At 36.0% G+C, this 26,393-nt stretch overlaps 1 protein-coding gene across 5 annotated transcripts in view; it reads left to right on the top strand.

Moving 5' to 3' along the window:
• LOC101164596 (phosphatidylinositol-binding clathrin assembly protein) overlaps positions 1–26,185 on the top strand; it is a 152,813-nt gene extending 126,628 nt beyond the window's left edge. For all 5 annotated transcript variants that reach the window (XM_011487631.3, XM_011487630.3, XM_020711723.2 and 2 more), the window contains 3 exons: positions 20,526–20,582; positions 21,383–21,499; positions 21,877–26,185. In XM_011487631.3, coding sequence (XP_011485933.1) covers positions 20,526–20,582; positions 21,383–21,499; positions 21,877–21,891 — 189 coding nt within the window. In that variant the 3' untranslated portion in view covers positions 21,892–26,185. The remainder of the gene's footprint in view (positions 1–20,525; positions 20,583–21,382; positions 21,500–21,876) is intronic.
• Positions 26,186–26,393: the final 208 nt, after the last annotated feature.

Raw genomic sequence — 26,393 nt, forward strand, 5'->3', positions numbered from 1 at the left:
ACTTCGTTGCTAAGGACGTCATCAAGGTTTACTTTTTCCTGTCTGAAACTGACGTCGATTTGTTCGTCATCCCATGCCGCCCAAACGTAAAATGGTTGTTGCTATGGAATAATTAATAGAAAAGCCGCCATTTTGAAAAAAGTGGATTTTCTTCAACTTATAACATGTAGCTTTTACTAATATATTCTCTCAAACAATGTGTTTTTTGATTCAGTTGATGATGCTGATTACAATGCTAGTACTTTTAGCCATTTTAGCAACTCTTTCAAATTTTCAACACTTCAGCCATTTTTTCAACAATTTCAGCTTTAATGCTTAAGTCCTACAAATTTTGACCTATTTCAGCCATTCTACTATTACAATGTCAACTTTTTCACTTATTCCTGCTAGACTTTTGCACTTTAATTTTTCAAGGTTTCCAGTACAGTTAAGCCATTTCTTCAGCTAATTCGAGCTTTCATTCAGCAGTAACAGCATTCAACCCTGCATTTTCTTCTGGAAATGCAGCTCCTTCTAGTTTATTATTATCGTATCTTATAGTATCTTCCGCCGTTTTTTGGCGTTTAACTACTTCTACAATTTTTAACCTATTTTAACCATTCTACTATTAAAATGTTCATCTCTTTCATCTTATTTCTGCTATGACTTTTGGTTTTTCAAATCCTTTTACTTTTTAAGATATTCCAGGTTTTCCGGGAATTTTTGCTCCATTGAAATACATGGAGAATTTTTCGTTCAGAAGTTCACAGTTAAACTCCTTCTACAATTTTTCACCTATTTTAACCGTTCGACCTATGAAAATGTTCAGCTCTTTCATCTTATTCTAGCTATGACATTTTGGTCCTTCAAATCTTTGAACTTTTCCAGATATTCCCGGATATTCCCAGATTTTCCAATGTTTTTGCTCCATTGGCCACACCTTTGCTTCTTTAAACAATTGTAACTTTAACATTCTTTTGGCTAGAGACACCGTTCAAATATTGAAATGTTCACAAGGTTTTGGACTTCAACATAAGGTTCAAAATTATTATGGGATGGCAACACCACCTACAGTTTGGCGGCCATTTTGTGCCAAAATGTGAGGCAATTTTAAACTTCTTCAAACTTTCACCTATTTTACCATTCTACTATTACAATGTTCAACCTTTTCAGCTTATTCCTTTCAGCTATGACTTTTGGTCCTTCAAATCCTTGAACTTTTCCAGATATTCCCGGATATTCCCAGATTTCCAATGTTTTTGCTCCATTGGCCACACTTTGCTTCTTTAAACAATTGTAACTTTAACATTCTTTTGGCTAGAGACACCGTTCAAATATTGAAATGTTCACAAGGTTTTGGACTTCAACATAAGGCTCAAAATTATTATGGGATGGCAACACCACCTACAGTTTGGCGGCCATTTTGTGCCAAAATGTGAGGCAATTTTAAACTTCTTCAAACTTTCACCTATTTTTTACCATTCTACTATTACAATGTTCAACCCTTTCATCTTATTCCTTTCAGCTATGACTTTTGGTCCTTCAAATCTTTGAACTTTTCCAGATATTCCCGGATATTCCCAGATTTTCCAATGTTTTTGCTCCATTGGCCACACCTTTGCTTCTTTAAACAATTGTAAATTTAACATTCTTTTGGCTAGAGACACCGTTCAAATATTGAAATGTTCACAAGGTTTTGGACTTCAACATAAAGTTCAAAATTATTATGGGATGGCAACACCACCTACAGTTTGGCGGCCATTTTGTGCCAAAATGTGAGGCAATTTTAAACTTCTTCAAACTTTCACGTATTTTAATCCTTCTACTATTACAATGTTCAACCCTTTCAGCTTATTCCTTTCAGCTACGACTTTTAGTCTTTCAAATCTTTGAACTTTTCAAGATATTCCAAGATTTTCCAGGATTTTCCAAGATTTTTGCTTCATTTAAATACATGGAGAATCCTTGAAAACCTTTGTTGCTTTCAAGCATTATAACTTTAACAAGCTTTCAGCTAGAGGCACCGTTCAAACATTGAAATGCTCACAAGGCTTTGGACTTCAACATACGTTTTGAAATTATTATGGGATGGCAACACAACCTACTGTTTGGTGGGCATTTTTTGACAAAATCTGAAGCAAATGTTGATATAAACTTCATCCATGGCTGGAACTGAACATATTGAAATTCACTGGATCTGGACATATAAGGAATGTGGGCGTGGTTAGCAAACAAAGCTCGTTGCTAAGGACGTCCAAAAGTTTACTTTTTCCGATTCATCTGAAACCGACGTTGATTTGTTCCTCATCTCCAGGCGACCATAACATAAAATTGTTGCTATGGGGATAAAATCAATAGAAAAGCCGCCATTTTGAAAAGAGTGGATTTTCTATCAACTTAGAACATGTAGCTTTTACCAATGTAATACTCTCAAACAACGTGTTTTTTGGAGTCAGTTAATGATGCTGATTCCAATGCTAGTACTTTTAGCCATTTTAGCAACATCTTCAAATTTTCAACAATTCAGCCATTTTTTCAACAATTTCAGCTTGCATGCTTAGGTCCTACAAATTTTGACCTATTTCAGCCATTCTACTATTACAATGTTCAACTTTTTCAGCTTATTCCTGCTACGACTTTTGCACCTTTAACTTTTCATGGTTCTTCCAGTACAGTTCAGCCATTTCTTCAGCTAATTCAGCTTTCATTCAGCAGTACAGCATTCAACCCTGCATTTTCTTCTGGAAATGCAGCTCCTTCTAGTTATTATCGTATCTTATAGTATCTTCCGCCGTTTTTTGGCGTTTAACTACTTCTACAATTTTTAACCTATTTTAACCATTCTACTATTAAAATGTTCATCTCTTTCATCTTATTTCTGCTATGACTTTTGGTTTTTCAAATCCTTTTACTTTTTAAGATATTCCAGGTTTTCCGGGAATTTTTGCTCCATTGAAATACATGGAGAATTGTTCGTTCAGAAGTTCACAGTTAAACTCCTTCTACAATTTTTCACCTATTTTAACCGTTCGACTATGAAAATGTTCAGCTCTTTCATCTTATTCTAGCTATGACATTTTGGTCCTTCAAATCTTTGAACTTTTCCAGATATTCCCGGATATTCCCAGATTTTCCAATGTTTTTGCTCCATTGGCCACACCTTTGCTTCTTTAAACAATTGTAACTTTAACATTCTTTTGGCTAGAGACACCGTTCAAATATTGAAATGTTCACAAGGTTTTGGACTTCAACATAAGGTTCAAAATTATTATGGGATGGCAACACCACCTACAGTTTGGCGGCCATTTTGTGCCAAAATGTGAGGCAATTTTAAACTTCTTCAAACTTTCACCTATTTTTACCATTCTACTATTACAATGTTCAACCCTTTCAGCTTATTCCTTTCAGCTACGACTTTTAGTCTTTCAAATCTTTGAACTTTTCAAGATATTCCAAGATTTTCCAGGATTTTCCAAGATTTTTGCTTCATTTAAATACATGGAGAATCCTTGAAAACCTTTGTTGCTTTCAAGCATTATAACTTTAACATGCTTTCAGCTAGAGGCACCGTTCAAACATTGAAATGCTCACAAGGCTTTGGACTTCAACATACGTTTTGAAATTATTATGGGATGGCAACACAACCTACTGTTTGGTGGGCATTTTTTGACAAAATCTGAAGCAAATGTTGCAATAAACTTCATCCATGGCTGGAACTGAACATATTGAAATTCACTGGATCTGGACATATAAGGAATGTGGGCGTGGTTAGCAAACAAAGCTCGTTGCTAAGGACGTCCAAAAGTTTACTTTTTCCGATTCATCTGAAACCGACGTTGATTTGTTCCTCATCTCCAGGCGACCCAAACATAAAATGGTTGCTATGGAGATAAAATCAATAGAAAAGCCGCCATTTTGAAAAGAGTGGATTTTCTATCAACTTAGAACATGTAGCTTTTACCAATATAATACTCTCAAACAACGTGTTTTTTGGAGTCAGTTGATGATGCTGATGCTAGCACTTTTAGCCATTTTAGCATCATCTTCAAATTTTCAACCGTACATCCATTTTTTCAACAATTTCAACTTTCATGCTTAACTCCGTCTACAAATTTTGATCCGTTTTGGTCATTTTACTTTTACAATGTTCACCTCTGACTTTTGGTGCTTTAATTTTCGAAAATATTCCAGGAAATTTCAGCCATTTTTTCAACAATTACAGCTTTCATGCTTAACTCCTTCTACAATGTTTGACCTATTTTAGACATTCTACTTTTACAATGTTCAGCTTTTTCATCATATTTCTGCTTTCATTCAGCAATACAGCATTCAACCCTGCATTTTCTTCTGGAAATGCAGCTCCTTCTAGTTTATTATTATCGTATCTTATAGTATCTTCCGCCGTTTTTTGGCGTTTAACTACTTCTACAATTTTTAACCTATTTTAACCATTCTACTATTAAAATGTTCATCTCTTTCATCTTATTTCTGCTATGACTTTTGGTTTTTCAAATCCTTTTACTTTTTAAGATATTCCAGGTTTTCCGGGAATTTTTGCTCCATTGAAATACATGGAGAATTTTTCGTTCAGAAGTTCACAGTTAAACTCCTTCTACAATTTTTCACCTATTTTAACCGTTCGACTATGAAAATGTTCAGCTCTTTCATCTTATTCTAGCTATGACATTTTGGTCCTTCAAATCTTTGAACTTTTCCAGATATTCCCGGATATTCCCAGATTTTCCAATGTTTTTGCTCCATTGGCCACACCTTTGCTTCTTTAAACAATTGTAACTTTAACATTCTTTTGGCTAGAGACACCGTTCAAATATTGAAATGTTCACAAGGTTTTGGACTTCAACATAAGGTTCAAAATTATTATGGGATGGCAACACCACCTACAGTTTGGCGGCCATTTTGTGCCAAAATGTGAGGCAATTTTAAACTTCTTCAAACTTTCACCTATTTTTACCATTCTACTATTACAATGTTCAACCCTTTCAGCTTATTCCTTTCAGCTATGACTTTTGGTCCTTCAAATCTTTGAACTTTTCCAGATATTCCCGGATATTCCCAGATTTTCCAATGTTTTTGCTCCATTGGCCACACCTTTGCTTCTTTAAACAATTGTAACTTTAACATTCTTTTGGCTAGAGACACCGTTCAAATATTGAAATGTTCACAAGGTTTTGGACTTCAACATAAGGTTCAAAATTATTATGGGATGGCAACACCACCTACAGTTTGGCGGCCATTTTGTGCCAAAATGTGAGGCAATTTTAAACTTCTTCAAACTTTCACGTATTTTAATCCTTCTACTATTACAATGTTCAACCCTTTCAGCTTATTCCTTTCAGCTACGACTTTTAGTCTTTCAAATCTTTGAACTTTTCAAGATATTCCAAGATTTTCCAGGATTTTCCAAGATTTTTGCTTCATTTAAATACATGGAGAATCCTTGAAAACCTTTGTTGCTTTCAAGCATTATAACTTTAACAAGCTTTCAGCTAGAGGCACCGTTCAAACATTGAAATGCTCACAAGGCTTTGGACTTCAACATACGTTTTGAAATTATTATGGGATGGCAACACAACCTACTGTTTGGTGGGCATTTTTTGACAAAATCTGAAGCAAATGTTGCAATAAACTTCATCCATGGCTGGAACTGAACATATTGAAATTCACTGGATCTGGACATATAAGGAATGTGGGCGTGGTTAGCAAACAAAGCTCGTTGCTAAGGACGTCCAAAAGTTTACTTTTTCCGATTCATCTGAAACCGACGTTGATTTGTTCCTCATCTCCAGGCGACCCAAACATAAAATGGTTGCTATGGAGATAAAATCAATAGAAAAGCCGCCATTTTGAAAAGAGTGGATTTTCTATCAACTTAGAACATGTAGCTTTTACCAATATAATACTCTCAAACAACGTGTTTTTTGGAGTCAGTTGATGATGCTGATTCCAATGCTAGTACTTTTAGCCATTTTAGCAACATCTTCAAATTTTCAACAATTCAGCCATTTTTTCAACAATTTCAGCTTTCATGCTTAAGTCCTACAAATTTTGACCTATTTCAGCCATTCTACTATTACAATGTTCAACTTTTTCAGCTTATTCCTGCTAGGACTTTTGCACCTTTAACTTTTCATGGTTCTTCCAGTACAGTTCAGCCATTTCTTCAGCTAATTCAGCTTTCATTCAGCAGTACAGCATTCAACCCTGCATTTTCTTCTGGAAATGCAGCTCCTTCTAGTTGGTTGAATGCTGTAAAGCATTCAACCCTTTGTTTTCCTGTTTCTCTTTATTTATTATTATTATAGTATCTTCCGCCGTTTTTTGGCGTTTAACTACTTCTACAATTTTTAACCTATTTTAACCATTCTACTATTAAAATGTTCATCTCTTTCATCTTATTTCTGCTATGACTTTTGGTTTTTCAAATCCTTTTACTTTTTAAGATATTCCAGGTTTTCCGGGAATTTTTGCTCCATTGAAATACATGGAGAATTTTTCGTTCAGAAGTTCACAGTTAAACTCCTTCTACAATTTTTCACCTATTTTAACCGTTCGACTATGAAAATGTTCAGCTCTTTCATCTTATTCTAGCTATGACATTTTGGTCCTTCAAATCTTTGAACTTTTCCAGATATTCCCGGATATTCCCAGATTTTCCAATGTTTTTGCTCCATTGGCCACACCTTTGCTTCTTTAAACAATTGTAACTTTAACATTCTTTTGGCTAGAGACACCGTTCAAATATTGAAATGTTCACAAGGTTTTGGACTTCAACATAAGGTTCAAAATTATTATGGGATGGCAACACCACCTACAGTTTGGCGGCCATTTTGTGCCAAAATGTGAGGCAATTTTAAACTTCTTCAAACTTTCACGTATTTTAATCCTTCTACTATTACAATGTTCAACCCTTTCAGCTTATTCCTTTCAGCTACGACTTTTAGTCTTTCAAATCTTTGAACTTTTCAAGATATTCCAAGATTTTCCAGGATTTTCCAAGATTTTTGCTTCATTTAAATACATGGAGAATCCTTGAAAACCTTTGTTGCTTTCAAGCATTATAACTTTAACAAGCTTTCAGCTAGAGGCACCGTTCAAACATTGAAATGCTCACAAGGCTTTGGACTTCAACATACGTTTTGAAATTATTATGGGATGGCAACACAACCTACTGTTTGGTGGGCATTTTTTGACAAAATCTGAAGCAAATGTTGCAATAAACTTCATCCATGGCTGGAACTGAACATATTGAAATTCACTGGATCTGGACATATAAGGAATGTGGGCGTGGTTAGCAAACAAAGCTCGTTGCTAAGGACGTCCAAAAGTTTACTTTTTCCGATTCATCTGAAACCGACGTTGATTTGTTCCTCATCTCCAGGCGACCCAAACATAAAATGGTTGCTATGGAGATAAAATCAATAGAAAAGCCGCCATTTTGAAAAGAGTGGATTTTCTATCAACTTAGAACATGTAGCTTTTACCAATATAATACTCTCAAACAACGTGTTTTTTGGAGTCAGTTGATGATGCTGATTCCAATGCTAGTACTTTTAGCCATTTTAGCAACATCTTCAAATTTTCAACAATTCAGCCATTTTTTCAACAATTTCAGCTTTCATGCTTAAGTCCTACAAATTTTGACCTATTTCAGCCATTCTACTATTACAATGTTCAACTTTTTCAGCTTATTCCTGCTAGGACTTTTGCACCTTTAACTTTTCATGGTTCTTCCAGTACAGTTCAGCCATTTCTTCAGCTAATTCAGCTTTCATTCAGCAGTACAGCATTCAACCCTGCATTTTCTTCTGGAAATGCAGCTCCTTCTAGTTATTATTTCTTATAGTATCTTCCGCCGTTTTTTGGCGTTTAACTACTTCTACAATTTTTAACCTATTTTAACCATTCTACTATTAAAATGTTCATCTCTTTCATCTTATTTCTGCTATGACTTTTGGTTTTTCAAATCCTTTTACTTTTTAAGATATTCCAGGTTTTCCGGGAATTTTTGCTCCATTGAAATACATGGAGAATTTTTCGTTCAGAAGTTCACAGTTAAACTCCTTCTACAATTTTTCACCTATTTTAACCGTTCGACTATGAAAATGTTCAGCTCTTTCATCTTATTCTAGCTATGACATTTTGGTCCTTCAAATCTTTGAACTTTTCCAGATATTCCCGGATATTCCCAGATTTTCCAATCTTTTTGCTCCATTGGCCACACCTTTGCTTCTTTAAACAATTGTAACTTTAACATTCTTTTGGCTAGAGACACCGTTCAAATATTGAAATGTTCACAAGGTTTTGGACTTCAACATAAGGTTCAAAATTATTATGGGATGGCAACACCACCTACAGTTTGGCGGCCATTTTGTGCCAAAATGTGAGGCAATTTTAAACTTCTTCAAACTTTCACCTATTTTTACCATTCTACTATTACAATGTTCAACCCTTTCATCTTATTCCTTTCAGCTATGACTTTTGGTCCTTCAAATCCTTGAACTTTTCCAGATATTCCCGGATATTCCCAGATTTTCCAATGTTTTTTCTCCATTGGCCACACCTTTGCTTCTTTAAACAATTGTAACTTTAACATTCTTTTGGCTAGAGACACCGTTCAAATATTGAAATGTTCACAAGGTTTTGGACTTCAACATAAGGTTTAAAAATTATTATGGGATGGCAACACCACCTACAGTTTGGCGGCCATTTTGTGCCAAAATGTGAGGCAATTTTAAACTTCTTCAAACTTTCACCTATTTTTACCATTCTACTATTACAATGTTCAACCCTTTCATCTTATTCCTTTCAGCTATGACTTTTGGTCCTTCAAATCCTTGAACTTTTCCAGATATTCCCGGATATTCCCAGATTTTCCAATGTTTTTGCTCCATTGGCCACACCTTTGCTTCTTTAAACAATTGTAACTTTAACATTCTTTTGGCTAGAGACACCGTTCAAATATTGAAATGTTCACAAGGTTTTGGACTTCAACATAAGGTTCAAAATTATTATGGGATGGCAACACCACCTACAGTTTGGCGGCCATTTTGTGCCAAAATGTGAGGCAATTTTAAACTTCTTCAAACTTTCACCTATTTTTACCATTCTACTATTACAATGTTCAACCCTTTCAGCTTATTCCTTTCAGCTATGACTTTTGGTCCTTCAAATCCTTGAACTTTTCCAGATATTCCCGGATATTCCCAGATTTTCCAATTTTTTTGCTCCATTGGCCACACCTTTGCTTCTTTAAACAATTGTAACTTTAACATTCTTTTGGCTAGAGACACCGTTCAAATATTGAAATGTTCACAAGGTTTTGGACTTCAACATAAGGTTCAAAATTATTATGGGATGGCAACACCACCTACAGTTTGGCGGCCATTTTGTGCCAAAATGTGAGGCAATTTTAAACTTCTTCAAACTTTCACCTATTTTTACCATTCTACTATTACAATGTTCAACCCTTTCATCTTATTCCTTTCAGCTATGACTTTTGGTCCTTCAAATCTTTGAACTTTTCCAGATATTCCCGGATATTCCCAGATTTTCCAATGTTTTTGCTCCATTGGCCACACCTTTGCTTCTTTAAACAATTGTAACTTTAACATTCTTTTGGCTAGAGACACCGTTCAAATATTGAAATGTTCACAAGGTTTTGGACTTCAACATAAGGTTCAAAATTATTATGGGATGGCAACACCACCTACAGTTTGGCGGCCATTTTGTGCCAAAATGTGAGGCAATTTTAAACTTCTTCAAACTTTCACGTATTTTAATCCTTCTACTATTACAATGTTCAACCCTTTCAGCTTATTCCTTTCAGCTACGACTTTTAGTCTTTCAAATCTTTGAACTTTTCAAGATATTCCAAGATTTTCCAGGATTTTCCAAGATTTTTGCTTCATTTAAATACATGGAGAATCCTTGAAAACCTTTGTTGCTTTCAAGCATTATAACTTTAACATGCTTTCAGCTAGAGGCACCGTTCAAACATTGAAATGCTCACAAGGCTTTGGACTTCAACATACGTTTTGAAATTATTATGGGATGGCAACACAACCTACTGTTTGGTGGGCATTTTTTGACAAAATCTGAAGCAAATGTTGCAATAAACTTCATCCATGGCTGGAACTGAACATATTGAAATTCACTGGATCTGGACATATAAGGAATGTGGGCGTGGTTAGCAAACAAAGCTCGTTGCTAAGGACGTCCAAAATTTACTTTTTCCGATTCATCTGAAACCGACGTTGATTTGTTCCTCATCTCCAGGCGACCCAAACATAAAATGGTTGCTATGGAGATAAAATCAATAGAAAAGCCGCCATTTTGAAAAGAGTGGATTTTCTATCAACTTAGAACATGTAGCTTTTACCAATATAATACTCTCAAACAACGTGTTTTTTGGAGTCAGTTGATGATGCTGATTCCAATGCTAGTACTTTTAGCCATTTTAGCAACATCTTCAAATTTTCAACAATTCAGCCATTTTTTCAACAATTTCAGCTTTCATGCTTAAGTCCTACAAATTTTGACCTATTTCAGCCATTCTACTATTACAATGTTCAACTTTTTCAGCTTATTCCTGCTAGGACTTTTGCACCTTTAACTTTTCATGGTTCTTCCAGTACAGTTCAGCCATTTCTTCAGCTAATTCAGCTTTCATTCAGCAGTACAGCATTCAACCCTGCATTTTCTTCTGGAAATGCAGCTCCTTCTAGTTGGTTGAATGCTGTAAAGCATTCAACCCTTTGTTTTCCTGTTTCTCTTTATTTATTTTTATAGTATCTTCCGCCGTTTTTTGGCGTTTAACTACTTCTACAATTTTTAACCTATTTTAACCATTCTACTATTAAAATGTTCATTTCTTTCATCTTATTTCTGCTATGACTTTTGGTTTTTCCAATCCTTTTACTTTTTAAGATATTCCAGGTTTTCCGGGAATTTTTGCTCCATTGAAATACATGGAGAATTTTTCGTTCAGAAGTTCACAGTTAAACTCCTTCTACAATTTTTCACCTATTTTAACCGTTCGACTATGAAAATGTTCAGCTCTTTCATCTTATTCTAGCTATGACATTTTGGTCCTTCAAATCTTTGAACTTTTCCAGATATTCCCGGATATTCCCAGATTTTCCAATGTTTTTGCTCCATTGGCCACACCTTTGCTTCTTTAAACAATTGTAACTTTAACATTCTTTTGGCTAGAGACACCGTTCAAATATTGAAATGTTCACAAGGTTTTGGACTTCAACATAAGGTTCAAAATTATTATGGGATGGCAACACCACCTACAGTTTGGCGGCCATTTTGTGCCAAAATGTGAGGCAATTTTAAACTTCTTCAAACTTTCACGTATTTTAATCCTTCTACTATTACAATGTTCAACCCTTTCAGCTTATTCCTTTCAGCTACGACTTTTAGTCTTTCAAATCTTTGAACTTTTCAAGATATTCCAAGATTTTCCAGGGTTTTCCAAGATTTTTGCTTCATTTAAATACATGGAGAATCCTTGAAAACCTTTGTTGCTTTCAAGCATTATAACTTTAACAAGCTTTCAGCTAGAGGCACCGTTCAAACATTGAAATGCTCACAAGGCTTTGGACTTCAACATACATTTTGAAATTATTATGGGATGGCAACACAACCTACTGTTTGGTGGCCATTTTTTGACAAAATATGAAGCAAATATTGCAATAAACTTCATCCATGGCTGGAACTGAACATATTGAAATTCACTGGATCTGGACATATAAGGAATGTGGGCGTGGTTAGCAAACAAACTTCGTTGCTAAGGACGTCCAAAGGTTTACTTTTTCCGATTTGTCTGAAACTGACGTCGATTTGTTCGTCATCCCATGCCGCCCAAACGTAAAATGGTTGCTATGGAGATAAAATTAATAGAAAAGCCGCCATTTTGAAAAAGTGGATTTTCTGTCAACTTATAACATGTAGCTTTTACTAATATGATTCTCTCAAACAATGTGTTTTTTGGATTCAGTTGATGATGCTTATTACAATGCTAGTACTTTTAGCCATTTTAGCAACTTCTTCAAATTTTCAACACTTCAGCCATTTTTTCAACAATTTCAGCTTTAATGCTTAAGTCCTACAAATTTTGACCTATTTCAGCCATTCTACTATTACAATGTTCAACTTTTTCATCTTATTCCTGCTAGGACTTTTGCACATTTAACTTTTCAAGGTTTTCCCAGTACAGTTAAGCCATTTCTTCAGCTAATTCAGCTTTCATTCAGCAGTACAGCATTCAACCCTGCATTTTCTTCTGGAAATGCAGCTCCTTCTAGTTATTATAGTATCTTCCGCCGTTTTTTGGCGTTTAACTACTTCTACAATTTTTAACCTATTTTAACCATTCTACTTTTAAAATGTTCATCTCTTTCATCTTATTTCTGCTATGACTTTTGGTTTTTCAAATCCTTTTACTTTTTAAGATATTCCAGGTTTTCCGGGAATTTTTGCTCCATTGAAATACATGGAGAATTTTTCGTTCAGAAGTTCACAGTTAAACTCCTTCTACAATTTTTCACCTATTTTAACCGTTCGACTATGAAAATGTTCAGCTCTTTCATCTTATTCTAGCTATGACATTTTGGTCCTTCAAATCTTTGAACTTTTCCAGATATTCCCGGATATTCCCAGATTTTCCAATGTTTTTGCTCCATTGGCCACACCTTTGCTTCTTTAAACAATTGTAACTTTAACATTCTTTTGGCTAGAGACACCGTTCTAATATTGAAATGTTCACAAGGTTTTGGACTTCAACATAAGGTTCAAAATTATTATGGGATGGCAACACCACCTACAGTTTGGCGGCCATTTTGTGCCAAAATGTGAGGCAATTTTAAACTTCTTCAAACTTTCACCTATTTTTACAATTCTACTATTACAATGTTCAACCCTTTCATCTTATTCCTTTCAGCTATGACATTTGGTCCTTCAAATCTTTGAACTTTTCCAGATATTCCCGGATATTCCCAGATTTTCCAATGTTTTTGCTCCATTGGCCACACCTTTGCTTTTTTAAACAATTGTAACTTTAACATTCTTTTGGCTAGAGACACCGTTCAAATATTGAAATGTTCACAAGGTTTTGGACTTCAACATAAGGTTCAAAATTATTATGGGATGGCAACACCACCTACAGTTTGGCGGCCATTTTGTGCCAAAATGTGAGGCAATTTTAAACTTCTTCAAACTTTCACCTATTTTAATCCTTCTACTATTACAATGTTCAACCCTTTCAGCTTATTCCTTTCAGCTACGACTTTTAGTTTTTCAAATCTTTGAACTTTTCAAGATATTCCAAGATTTTCCAGGATTTTCCAAAATTTTTGCTTCATTTAAATACATGGAGAATCCTTGAAAACCTTTGTTGCTTTCAAGCATTATAACTTTAACAAGCTTTCAGCTAGAGGCACCGTTCAAACATTGAAATGCTCACAAGGCTTTGGACTTCAACATACGTTTTGAAATTATTATGGGATGGCAACACAACCTACTGTTTGGTGGGCATTTTTTGACAAAATCTGAAGCAAATGTTGCAATAAACTTCATCCATGGCTGGAACTGAATATATTGAAATTCACTGGATCTGGACATAAAAGGAATGTGGGCGTGGTTAGCAAACAAAGCTCGTTGCTAAGGACGTCCAAAAATTTACTTTTTCCGATTCATCTGAAACCGACGTTGATTTGTTCCTCATCTCCAGGCGACCCAAACATAAAATGGTTGCTATGGAGATAAAATCAATAGAAAAGCCGCCATTTTGAAAAGAGTGGATTTTCTATCAACTTAGAACATGTAGCTTTTACCAATATAATACTCTCAAACAACGTGTTTTTTGGAGTCAGTTGATGATGCTGATTCCAATGCTAGTACTTTTAGCCATTTTAGCAACAACTTCAAATTTTCAACAATTCAGCCATTTCTTCAACAATTTCAGCTTTCATGCTGAAGTCCTACAAATTTTGACCTATTTCAGCCATTCTACTATTACAATGTTCAACTTTTTCAGCTTATTCCTGCTAGGACTTTTGCACCTTTAACTTTTCATGGTTCTTCCAGTACAGTTCAGCCATTTCTTCAGCTAATTCAGCTTTCATTCAGCAGTACAGCATTCAACCCTGCATTTTCTTCTGGAAATGCAGCTCCTTCTAGTTGGTTGAATGCTGTAAAGCATTCAACCCTTTGTTTTCCTGTTTCTCTTTATTTCTTTATTGGTTGAATGCTGTAAAGCATTCAACCCTTTGTTTTCCTGTTTCTCTTTATTTGGTTGAATGCTGTAAAGCATTCAACCCTTTGTTTTTCTGTTTCTCTTTATTTATTATAGTATCTTCCGCCGTTTTTTGGCGTTTAACTACTTCTACAATTTTTAACCTATTTTAACCATCCTACTTTTAAAATGTTCATCTCTTTCATCTTATTTCTGCTATGACTTTTGGTTTTTCAAATCCTTTTACTTTTTAAGATATTCCAGGTTTTCCGGGAATTTTTGGTCCATTGAAATACATGGAGAATTTTTCGTTCAGAAGTTCACAGTTAAACTCCTTCTACAATTTTTCACCTATTTTAACCGTTCGACTATGAAAATGTTCAGCTCTTTCATCTTATTCTAGCTATGACATTTTGGTCCTTCAAATCTTTGAACTTTTCCAGATATTCCCGGATATTCCCAGATTTTTCAATGTTTTTGCTCCATTGGCCACACCTTTGCTTCTTTAAGCAATTGTAACTTTAACATTCTTTTGGCTAGAGACACCGTTCAAATATTGAAATGTTCACAAGGTTTTGGACTTCAACATAAGGTTCAAAATTATTATGGGATGGCAACACCACCTACAGTTTGGCGGCAATTTTGTGCCAAAATGTGAGGCAATTTTAAACTTCTTCAAACTTTCACGTATTTTAATCCTTCTACTATTACAATGTTCAACCCTTTCAGCTTATTCCTTTCAGCTATGACTTTTGGTCCTTCAAATCATTGAACTTTTCCAGATATTCCCGGATATTCCCAGATTTTCCAATCTTTTTGCTCCATTGGCCACACATTTGCTTCTTTAAACAATTGTAACTTTAACATTCTTTTGGCTAGAGACACCGTTCAAATATTGAAATGTTCACAAGGTTTTGGACTTCAACATAAGGTTTAAAAATTATTATGGGATGGCAACACCACCTACAGTTTGGCGGCCATTTTGTGCCAAAATGTGAGGCAATTTTAAACTTCTTCAAACTTTCACCTATTTTTACCATTCTACTATTACAATGTTCAACCCTTTCATCTTATTCCTTTCAGCTATGACTTTTGGTCCTTCAAATCTTTGAACTTTTCCAGATATTCCCGGATATTCCCAGATTTTCCAATGTTTTTGCTCCATTGGCCACACCTTTGCTTCTTTAAACAATTGTAACTTTAACATTCTTTTGGCCAGAGACACCGTTCAAATATTGAAATGTTCACAAGGTTTTGGACTTCAACATAAGGTTCAAAATTATTATGGGATGGCAACACCACCTACAGTTTGGCAGCCATTTTGTGCCAAAATGTGAGGCAATTTTAAACTTCTTCAAACTTTCACGTATTTTAATCCTTCTACTATTACAATGTTCAACCCTTTCAGCTTATTCCTTTCAGCTACGACTTTTAGTCTTTCAAATCTTTGAACTTTTCAAGATATTCCAAGATTTTCCAGGATTTTCCAAGATTTTTGCTTCATATAAATACATGGAGAATCCTTGAAAACCTTTGTTGCTTTCAAGCATTATAACTTTAACATGCTTTCAGCTAGAGGCACCGTTCAAACATTGAAATGCTCACAAGGCTTTGGACTTCAACATACGTTTTGAAATTATTATGGGATGGCAACACAACCTACTGTTTGGTGGGCATTTTTTGACAATCTGAAGCAAATGTTGCAATAAATTTCATCCATGGCTGGAACTGAACATATTGAAATTCACTGGATCTGGACATATAAGTAATGTGGGCGTGGTTAGCAAACAAAGCTCGTTGCTAAGGACGTCCAAAAATTTACTTTTTCCGATTCATCTGAAACCGACGTGGATTTGTTCCTCATCTCCAGGCGACCCAAACATAAAATGGTTGCTATGGAGATAAAATCAATAAAAAAGCCGCCATTTTGAAAAGAGTGGATTTTCTATCAACTTAGAACATGTAGCTTTTACCAATATAATACTCTCAAACAACGTGTTTTTTGGAGTCAGTTGATGATGCTGATTCCAATGCTAGTACTTTTAGCCATTTTAGCAACTTCTTCAAATTTTCAACACTTCAGCCATTTTTTCAACAATTTCAGCTTTCATGCTTAAGTCCTACAAATTTTGACCTATTTCAGCCATTCTACTATTACAATGTTCAACTTTTTCAGCTTATTCCTGCTAGGACTTTTGCACCTTTAACTTTTCATGGTTCTTCCAGTACAGTTCAGCCATTTCTTCAGCTAATTCAGCTTTCATTCAGCAGTACAGCATTCAACCCTGCATTTTCTTCTGGAAATGCAGCTCCTTCTAGTTTATTCTTCCACCTATCTTCCGCCGTTTTTCGGCACTTAACTCCTTCTACAATTTTTAACCTATTTTAACCATTCAACTTTTAAAATGTTCAGCTCCTTCATCTTATTAATGCTATGACTTTTGGTACTTCTAATCCTTGTACTTTTTAAGATATTCCAGTTTTTCCGGGAATTTTTGCCCTATTAAAATGCATTGGGAAGTTATGGTACATGAGGTTCTGGATTCGACACCCGGTTCGGACCCTTAAATTTTTTTTTACTATTTTACTTTTAAAATGTTGAGCTCTTTCAACTTATTACAGTTATTACTTTTGGTCATTCAAATCATTGAACTTTTTAAGATATTCCAGGATTTTCCAGGATTTTTTGCTCCATTAAAATACATGGAGAATCCTTGAAACCTTTGTTTCTTTCAACCATTGTAACTTCAACATGCCTTTAGCTAAAAACACCGTTCAAACATTAAACTGCTCATAAGACTTTGTATTTCAATATAAGTTTTGAAATTATTATGGGATGGCAACACCAACTACGGTTTTGCGGCCATTTTGTGCCTAAATGTGAGGCGATTTTTAACTTCAGTTTTTACCTATTTTAACCATTTTACTGTTGCAATGTTAAGATCTTTCAGCTTAATCCTTTCAGCTATTACTTTTGGTCTTTCAAATCCTTGAACCTTTCAAGATATTCCATGCTTGTACAGGATTTTCCAAGATTTTTGCTCCATTTAAATACATTGAGAATCCTTTTTTACCACCACTTTTGGTCTTTCAAATCCTTTGACTTTTCAAAAGTGAAAATTGTCAATCGTTTTTTCCACGTAAATAACGAACTGTGGCATGAAATCGTTTCAACTCGGCTTTTTCCAATAAGATGATACACGACACGCCTGATTAATATATACCGGCTGCATTGTGTGATCACAGAAGTGTTGGCTCAATGGCTTAGAAAGCGGTCTTATAATACTGAGGTTCAGAGTTCGATTCCAGCATCCGAATTTTTATGCATGTTTACCTTACCTTTCTTGATAAAATTCAGTTCCACTAACTCAATTATATTTCGTTACATGGAAGCATTTTCTTTCAGGTGGGGTTACTCATAAGCTTTGACTTTTTATCCTTTTACTTTTAAAGATTTTTCAGGATTTTCCAGGACAGTGCAGCCATTTCATCAGCAAATTCAGCTTTCATTCATTGTTCCTTTATCTTTTCAAGAACCTTTGCTTCTTCCACACAATTTTATCTAAAGACACCATTCAAACGTTAAAATGATCAGAGCAGCTTAAAGCACACACACAAACACTCAATGTATGTTACAAAAAACAGTGGGAGCAAATCTAAGTTAGTTTTGATGTATTTTTTATTTTCCTCCTCGTAGATGGAAGCTGCAGTTCAAACATGTGCTCCGCAGCCATCTTGTGGACAAGCGTTGGGACCCGGGCCTTAGCCCCGCCCACGGCCGCTAAGGCTCATGGGAAAGTGTTGATTCCCAAACCATGAGTTAGGTGGCTGTTACGAGAAGTAAATATCATGTTTTTACACCACATATGTCAGTGGTTAAATGAAAATATTATGCCGTGTCATTCAGCTAGCTAGCGGATGATCAATATAGCTTTCCATTATATATGTATGAGTGTGTTAAGACTAATGGCACACACATAGTTTAGAGAATTGATCTTGAGGTTCATCATATGACATGATGTCACCTGCTGCAGCATGTGGCTCCACTTTTACTGTCAAACGATATAGCTTTGCATTACAACTTCAAGGTTTGTAGTCATTATGGGATGGAGACTGTTTGGCAGCCATTTTGTGTTTTTCAAATCTGAAGCCTTTGTTTCTTTAAACGAATATAACTTCAACATACTTGTCGCTAGAGACACCGTTCAAACATTAAAATGATCACAAGGCTTTGGACTATAAAATACACTTAGAAATCATTATGGGATGTCGACACAACCTAATGTTGGTGGCCTTTTTATGACAAAATCTGAAGCAAATATTGCAATAAACTTCATCCATGACTAGAACTGAACAGATTGAAATTCACTGGATCTGGACATATAAGGAATGTGGGCGTGGTTAGCCAACAAACTTCGTTGCTAAGGACGTCCAAAGGTTTACTTTTTCTGATTTGTGTGAAACTGACGTCGATTTGTTCGTCATCCCATGCCGACCCAAATGTAAAATGGTTGCTATGGAGATAAAATTAATAAAAAAGCCGCCATTTTGAAAAAAGTGGATTTTCTGTCAACTTAGAACATGTAGCTTTTACCAATATGATACTCTTAAACAATGTGGTTTTTTGAGTCAGTTGATGATGCTGATGCTAGCACTTTTAGCCATTTTAGCATCATCTTCAAATTTTGGACAGAACATCCATTTTTTCAACAATTTCAGCTTTCATGCTTAACTCCGTCTACAAATTTTGACCTGTTTTGGTCATTCTACTTTTACAATGTTTACCTTTGACTTTTGGTGCTTTAATTTTTCAAAATATTCCAGGAAATTTCAGCCATTTTTTCAACAATTACAGCTTTCATGCTTAACTCCTTCTACAATGTTTGACCTATTTTAGACATTCTACTTTTACAATGTTCAGCTTTTTCATCATATTTCTGCTTTCATTCAGCAATACAGCATTCAACCCTGCATTTTCTTCTGGAAATGCAGCTCCTTCTAGTTGAAAATTAATTTTGTTCAAGCTTCACATCATACCAAATAATCATATGAGCTCACCCCCCCTTAATGTAATGGTATAAATATAACACAACTGGTTTTCTTTCCCTGAAGTAAAAATGTCTCATCAAAACACCGCCTGTATCCGTCGTTTCAGAGCAAGCAAAAATATTAAAAATAGAAATTCAGTTCAAGATATTTATTATTGTTATAACACATGAATTTTTTTACGAAAATCTTTAGCTTAATAGAAACAAACAAACAAATATATAAATAGGCTACAGGGACAATGTTGCAGAGAATTGAAATCTTTAGGGGGTTGTGTATGACTGTGGGTTTTGGGCAAAAATACTCCAAACTTGCACAGCATTTACAAAGTCATTATAGCCTGTTAAGTTCTTTGATTTACACATCTATGCTCACCTGCAGTGTCAAACTATTTTGAAGTGTTTTGTTTTCTGTTCAGCTTCAGCTTCTCTGTCTAGAAAAGTGGAAAAAGTCCAGAACTTAAAGGATCTTTTCAAGGAGATTTCAGCTGGTCATCACTTCCAACCTGAAACGATGCAAAGTTTTCAGGAAGATGTTTGTGTGGACCATCCTTAGAGGCTTATGTCAATTGTTAGACTGGTGCTTTAACACAAATTCTAGCTTTGTATGCCCCCTTGATCAAGTCAGTTTAGCTGTTAGACTGCAGGGAAAATAGAATAATTTAAACTCTGTAAAGGCATTTATAGTGATGGATTTGGTTTACATAGCCACTTGCGTTGCAAATACCAGAGGAGTGTTTTCTCCTCTGGTATTTGAAACAAAGCTGCAGGTGATTTGTCAACGGTAGGCCCCTGTTGTGCATGATCAGCATCCACCTGTGCTGCAGCTCTGCTGGCTTCCCTCCTGAATGTTCACCGATAGTCATCGAAAAAAAAAAATCTGTTGATAACCTGACAGCTAACCTGTCAGGTTGAACTTGTTGCCCATTCTGGTTAAGTGGATTTGCCATGGCCAAGCCTCATCCTGCTGTAGCACTCCCTTTAAGTGGTGCTAATAATTGCTCACAGTTGGACTCCCTTACTTCGCTTTTCTACATGCTGTGCTAGGACTGTACAAGTTCTTGAGCCTTCAAGTGTGTTCTTCTTGCTCACATTGTTTTAGTCTTGAAGATGCCTGGTCTGAGTCTTTCATTTTAGACATAAACTATTCAGTTTGAAGGTGGTTAACAATAGGAAAGTTGTGTTTTTGGAGCCAGACGTTCCTTTGGTTTTCTTTGACTTTGAGCTTGTTTTTCTTCCAGGCTCCGGCTCCGATGGCTTTCCCTATAACCACACCGCAAGTGCCTGTGTATGGAATGGTGAGCACACTCAAACACATTTTGGGGGGGTGTATATATGTTCGTATATTCATGTCTCTGATTATTTCTTTCTGACCGTCTTCATTGCATATAACATGTGTAATGTTTCTTTTTTTCTGGCCAAAAGTCTTCTAAAAGATCCACTCCAATGAAAATAGTGTTTTTAACTTGTTGTGGCGTTTTTGTAATGATGGACATGTGTAAAGAAAATTCAATTTAAAATAGCATTTCTGAGTATTTTTCTTTATTCTAATCATTGTGAATAAGGAGCAGATGAAAAAAATGCCACTTGAAAAAGATCTTGTGTAGAAAATATTCTGGGCTGGTCACAGGTTTCTTGCTCTGCTCCATTCTGATGGATCCACTTGTAGACAGATGTACTACTTTTTTTCCTTGTCTGAGCTGCCATCTGGCTCTAAACCGTACAGCTGGATAGCTCCAACATTGCTCGACATTTTTGTAGCATCGCTGATGTAAGGTTGGGACTGTAAGAGGTTGTAAACAGAAAGCTCTCAACAACAGGGAGGGGAAAGGGGGACAGGGTTGCTCTGCACCAACATTCTTGCCCACAACTCAGAGGTGAATTTTTAATGAAATACTGCTACTCTGCATAAACTATGTCCTAGAAAACTACACAGGTTTTCTGTTTTTTTTTTTTGTTGTTTTTTACTGAAAACTGCATAATCATTCTTAAAAGACCACTGGGAAAGCTTTTATAATAGATCAAAAGATGACTTGAGTTTTAATCTTTTTTTTAATTGTTGGTCACTGAACTGTTGTTTAATTTTTGTATTTTCCAGGTCCCTCCTCAGATGGCGCAGATGGGTGGGGTGCCTGTGATGGCTCCACAGCCAATGATGTACAACCAGCCGGTTCTCAGACCCACCAACCCCTTTGCACCCATGCCAGGAGCCCAGGTAACCTGCATAGAATTCCTGCAAAAATTTTTTTATTTTGCTTCATGTCAAATCTTGTTGGAAAATGTAGTTCCTGAACTCTGCGTGATTACAGCGGCAGTAAATAATGCACATCTTCCCTGACAGCAACACTGCAGCCCTTATTATTGATCTGTCTAAGGCTGTTTGGAGGGAAGATCATGCAAAATTTAAAGTAAAAGCTTCTTGACAGACGTTTAATTGTTAAAAAAAAAAGAGTTTTGTTCGGGCAGCAGGACTTTCTTGCAGGGGTCAGTCCTTTCACTGCACAAATCCATCATAAAAGAAAATAAACAAGAAAAATGTGTTGCAATCCAAAATAACAGTTTTTTTTCTCCCCTGTTTGCTTCTGTGTTCAGATGCAGTTTATGTAATCCAGCCAGAGGGGAAGCAGAGTGCCAAAAGTATCTCACAGACAGCAGAAGGACAGCGTGCTCAGATCGAGGAAGAAACGATTCAATCACGTGAAAGAACTCCAGACACACGCTGAGGAAGAAATCTAATATCACAAGAGAAACTAGGGTGATATAAAACAAAAATTAGACGACGGTCAGACATAATCTTTGGCTGATGATTGTCTGAAACAACTCTGTACACTAAAGTGTGAATGTAGCCTCTCTGTGTTTTTCCTGTCTGGTTTGTGGTTTAAAGTGTGCTGGTGTGGCATTGAGAGGGAGCTGTGAGGAAAAGAGAGGATGCTGGGGCCTGGCTTTCTCTGGATCTGACTGTGAACAGGGTCTCTGCTGCAGAACTAGCTTTACTTCATACTGGTGCTATTTTGTTCTCTCTGGGTTACCATATGCCTGCAACAGCAACTTGGAGAGCACTTACAGAGGACAAATGTGTGTGTGCGTGCACAGCAGTTGTTTCAGACAATGCATTTTTATAGCCAACTTCTTCTTCTTTATATCCACCTTGGTTTAATGGTGATCAAAGGGATCCATTAAGCAAGATATTCAAAGGCAAATGTCCCCAAAGGTTTCCTGTATGTTTCCACCTTGTTGCGTCAAATTACTATTTCTGAACTTTGTTTTTTCTTTTGCTGGCCTTTCCTGTTCTAGTTTGTACAGTCATTAGTGGAAATGTTTGTTTTTGGTAATCATTTATTGTCAATTCGTACATCCTGTACTGCATTCCCAAAGCCACACAGGGAGATGGGGATGGGTGAAGACAGCAAGCAATCACTGCCAGACGGCCACTTAAGAAAAATCACGTGAAACTCTGTGACGGTGAAAACCATTTAGCTCGAACTACTTAAAGTGGTTGTGATTGGTGAACCGATTGTGCCCGTTTTTGTTTGGTTTTCAGGGTCTGGTACCACAAGAAAAGGGTTTCTGCGTTCAGGGTTTTTGACTTTCTTCACACTGAAAAAACAACAATAAAAATAACAAAAGGAAAACTTAACAAAACAGGTGTTTTTCTTAAATCTAAACAAAATTTATCAGAGCAAATGATGTTGTTGGAGCACAATGGTGAAACAGCAATAGGAAGGCAGGTTCACTTTTATTTATGCCTCAGTTTCTCTTTCTATTTATCTCCCGCTTGTCATTTTGGCTTTTTTTATGTATCCTTTAATAAAGCTAAAAAAAAATGCAGCTTTTGTCTTTTCTAAAATCACTGTTGTTAAGACAAAGTGCTTAACTTTTTTATGAATTATCTGACCTAGCTACTGCTTTCAAGTTATATCCATCTTCAAAAACTGGAGATATACTGCCTTCAAACAGTTCAGCTGCTCTCTGTGAAGGCTAGTTATCATCAAGTTCAATAAATAGGTTTTTGACGTACATGGATGTCCCCTTTTTGTGCAGGTATATATTCCATCTGGTGAGAGCAAATTGGTTGCACTAACCCATCAGCTTTCAATATTCTGGGTTCTGTACCTTTGTTTTTACTCGGATGACATTGAGGCGGGCTGTGCATGGAGTTTTTAAATTAATCCTTGCCCTAAAACCTTTATAGATTTTATGAGGAGTTTATATAGAGAGCCTCACCCAAATATTGCTTTTAAGGGCTTTAAATTGCAACCATTTTAGTCACAAATGTGCCTAAATCCTAATTTGTGTAACTTTTAAGTATTTGGGAGCAACAAATTACTGTGGTGTGAGCAAAGGTCATGATATAACCTCTATGTTGGATCAGTTATAAATTCAATATGTTTTATTTTCTCTTGAAGGGTCAGGCAGAAGGACAGGCTGAGGGAGAAAAATGTCAACAGAAAAGCTCAAGTCAGAAAGAGCTGAGAGAGACTGTGGAGTTGCAGCAGGTGGATCAAGAGGGAGAGGAAGATCCAACTGTTACAGAGGGAGCAAACAGGCCAAGATGGGGAAGATTATAAAGCTGCTGCAGCAACACATTCCACTACAGGATTTGATTTAAGTGACCAAAACATGGGGCTAATAACTTTGGTATACAGAATTGAGCATTTTCCTGTTTGTTTGAAAAGTACAACTGGTTAGAATATTCAGTAAAACGGAATACAGCTTTCTACTTCCCATTTAGAGTCTGGCAAAGACATCAAATATGATGGTTCAGTAAGTAGTGGGTGCAAGAATTGGAAGAAGGCTAAGCTAAGTCCCCCCCCCCCCCCCCCCTCCCCCTTTGTAACAGCCCTGTTTGGTGGAAACAGATTTGAAGCTCGTTGGTGTTGCAGCTGCCAGCCGCTTTGGTGAGCAACAGTTGTTTTTGCTTTTTTTTTTTGCCACTGTCATCATGAGCTTTTTGTAGTCTCATGCTTAGCTCCAAGCTTCTACACCCTATCCATCAGCAGTCATCCACTGTCCAGCTCTGTTGTTGTGAAATCTCAGTTTCTTTAGTCAGTCCATCTCTAGAATGCTTTCATTACCACATTTTTAGTCAGTGTAGATCAGGGGTGAGCAAACTTTTAACAAAAAGGGCCACAAAGGGTCCTATAATTCGATAGAAGGGCAGGAGTTTTTTGGTAATCCACCTTGTAAGAGAAAGAAATAACATGGAATCTGGATGAAAACATTTTGACTGAAAATTAATATGTAATTTAAAACGGATCATTCTTGAGTTTTATTTGAAAGCTGTGGCTTTAGTTTTCATTTTAGAGCCAATTGCACCAATGACTTGATGTACCTCAACTAAAACCCAAATTTAGAGAAATCCTGCGTTCATGTGATGTTTGAATGAAAAACAACAAATCTTCCAACACCACATGGATGCTAGAGCCGGGGCCCAAAACTTTTTCTTGTGAGGGCTACAAAACTTTTGTCCTCTTTCATTTGTCTAATTTTAAACTTATTAAGTCTTTCTTTTATTATGAAACACTTTGAGAACCTGAATGAGCTGTAAAGTGCTATAGGAATAAAATTTCATTGATTCATTCATTATTCTTTTAATAAAATAAACAACACCATTGAATAAAAAAATAACCAGAAAACTCTGTGATTTTCAAAGAAATAGGGGGAAAAAAAGTACAAAATATAACTAACAAATAGTAGATTCTCTCCCGTAATAGTCCCTTTGAAACTTTGGAGGGCAGCAGCTCCTCGGACATCTCACAGTGTGTGCTACACTTCACAAATAAACCTGAGCTGCTACACTGTGTCCTGCACGTCTGTTTATCATCGAGTGATAATGGAAAAAAAAAAAAGAGTCAAATTCATGTCTTTTGCTGCAGCTGGACATATATTTGTATTACCTTTTCACCAGTACAGTGTTCCCTTTTTTATCCCGGGAATTTTGTTCTAAAAACAACCGTGAATGATTAAATCTGCGGTGTAGGATAACAGATGTTTTATGGCAGTAAAACTCCTCACCACCCACTTTATACACTTTTCTCAGACAGACATGAACATTTTCACAATAGTCTCTCGTGTTTAAATTCTCAAAGTTCAAACCTTCATAGTAATTAAGTCCAGGAATATAGAATGAAAACAAAGATCCGATCACGACAGAAGACTGTCATCTGTTCTATTTGACAGGGACTTTTAGAGGGGTTCAGATCAGGGCACAGATTGCAGAAGGGTGGATTGCAGAAGATTGCCCACCCCTGGTGTAGATGGTAAAGTTCAAGAGTTCATTTCAGTCTAGATTGTCCTCCCTCTTGCTGTTGGTAGATTCAGCTTTTAGAAGCTTCTAGTTGCAGTATTTTATTTTCATTTCCTATTGGTCTCTTCCCTCTACGTGTGTCTGTCTGTTAGCCATCGATTCAAACTTTCAGAGGCTCTCAGGCTCAGGGCATCTTTTTTTCTAAAGTTTTGACTGAACTTCTACTTCTTTCTATCAAAGATGCTCCACTGTTTGGTAGTAGAAGTCTTTTATTTTCATAACAGCCTGCTCATTTCAACATCACCCACCTACAAACATTCAATCACCTTTTTATTAGGATGCCAAACACTTGGACCTATAGAGCAAAGCAGATTACCAAAGTAATGGTAGATGTGGAAATTATGTTGAACAAACGTGACCGTTTTTTTTTTATTCACTCAATCTAACAGCAAATGGGGAGGTATTTGGTCTTTTCTATTCATGGCAAATTTTTTTTAGGTTGAATACATTTTTCTAATATGAACAGTAGAGAGTGAGTTTGTGTTTATTAACCTGATGGTTGTGTGGTTCCAAAGCCAAGCACAATACTACACAAATGACACACTAAAAGGATATGGCTGTCCATAATTAGCACATTTTTTAATACTTGCTAAAGAAATACCTTAGCAATTCTACTTTAACTTCCACACATAGAGGCTTTTACATTGAAAGATACATTTCCTTAAAGGAATGAACCCTTTTCATGATAAAAAGTAGCAGAGAACTTCAGCAGAATCCTCATATCTCAGGATGTTTGAAATATTATTGTACAGAAAAATCTTTGTAGTTGACTTTAAACTGTGGATGCAAACTTGATTTATTT

Source organism: Oryzias latipes, chromosome 18 (genome assembly GCF_002234675.1).
Source record: "Oryzias latipes chromosome 18, ASM223467v1".
Taxonomy (NCBI): domain Eukaryota; kingdom Metazoa; phylum Chordata; class Actinopteri; order Beloniformes; family Adrianichthyidae; genus Oryzias; species Oryzias latipes.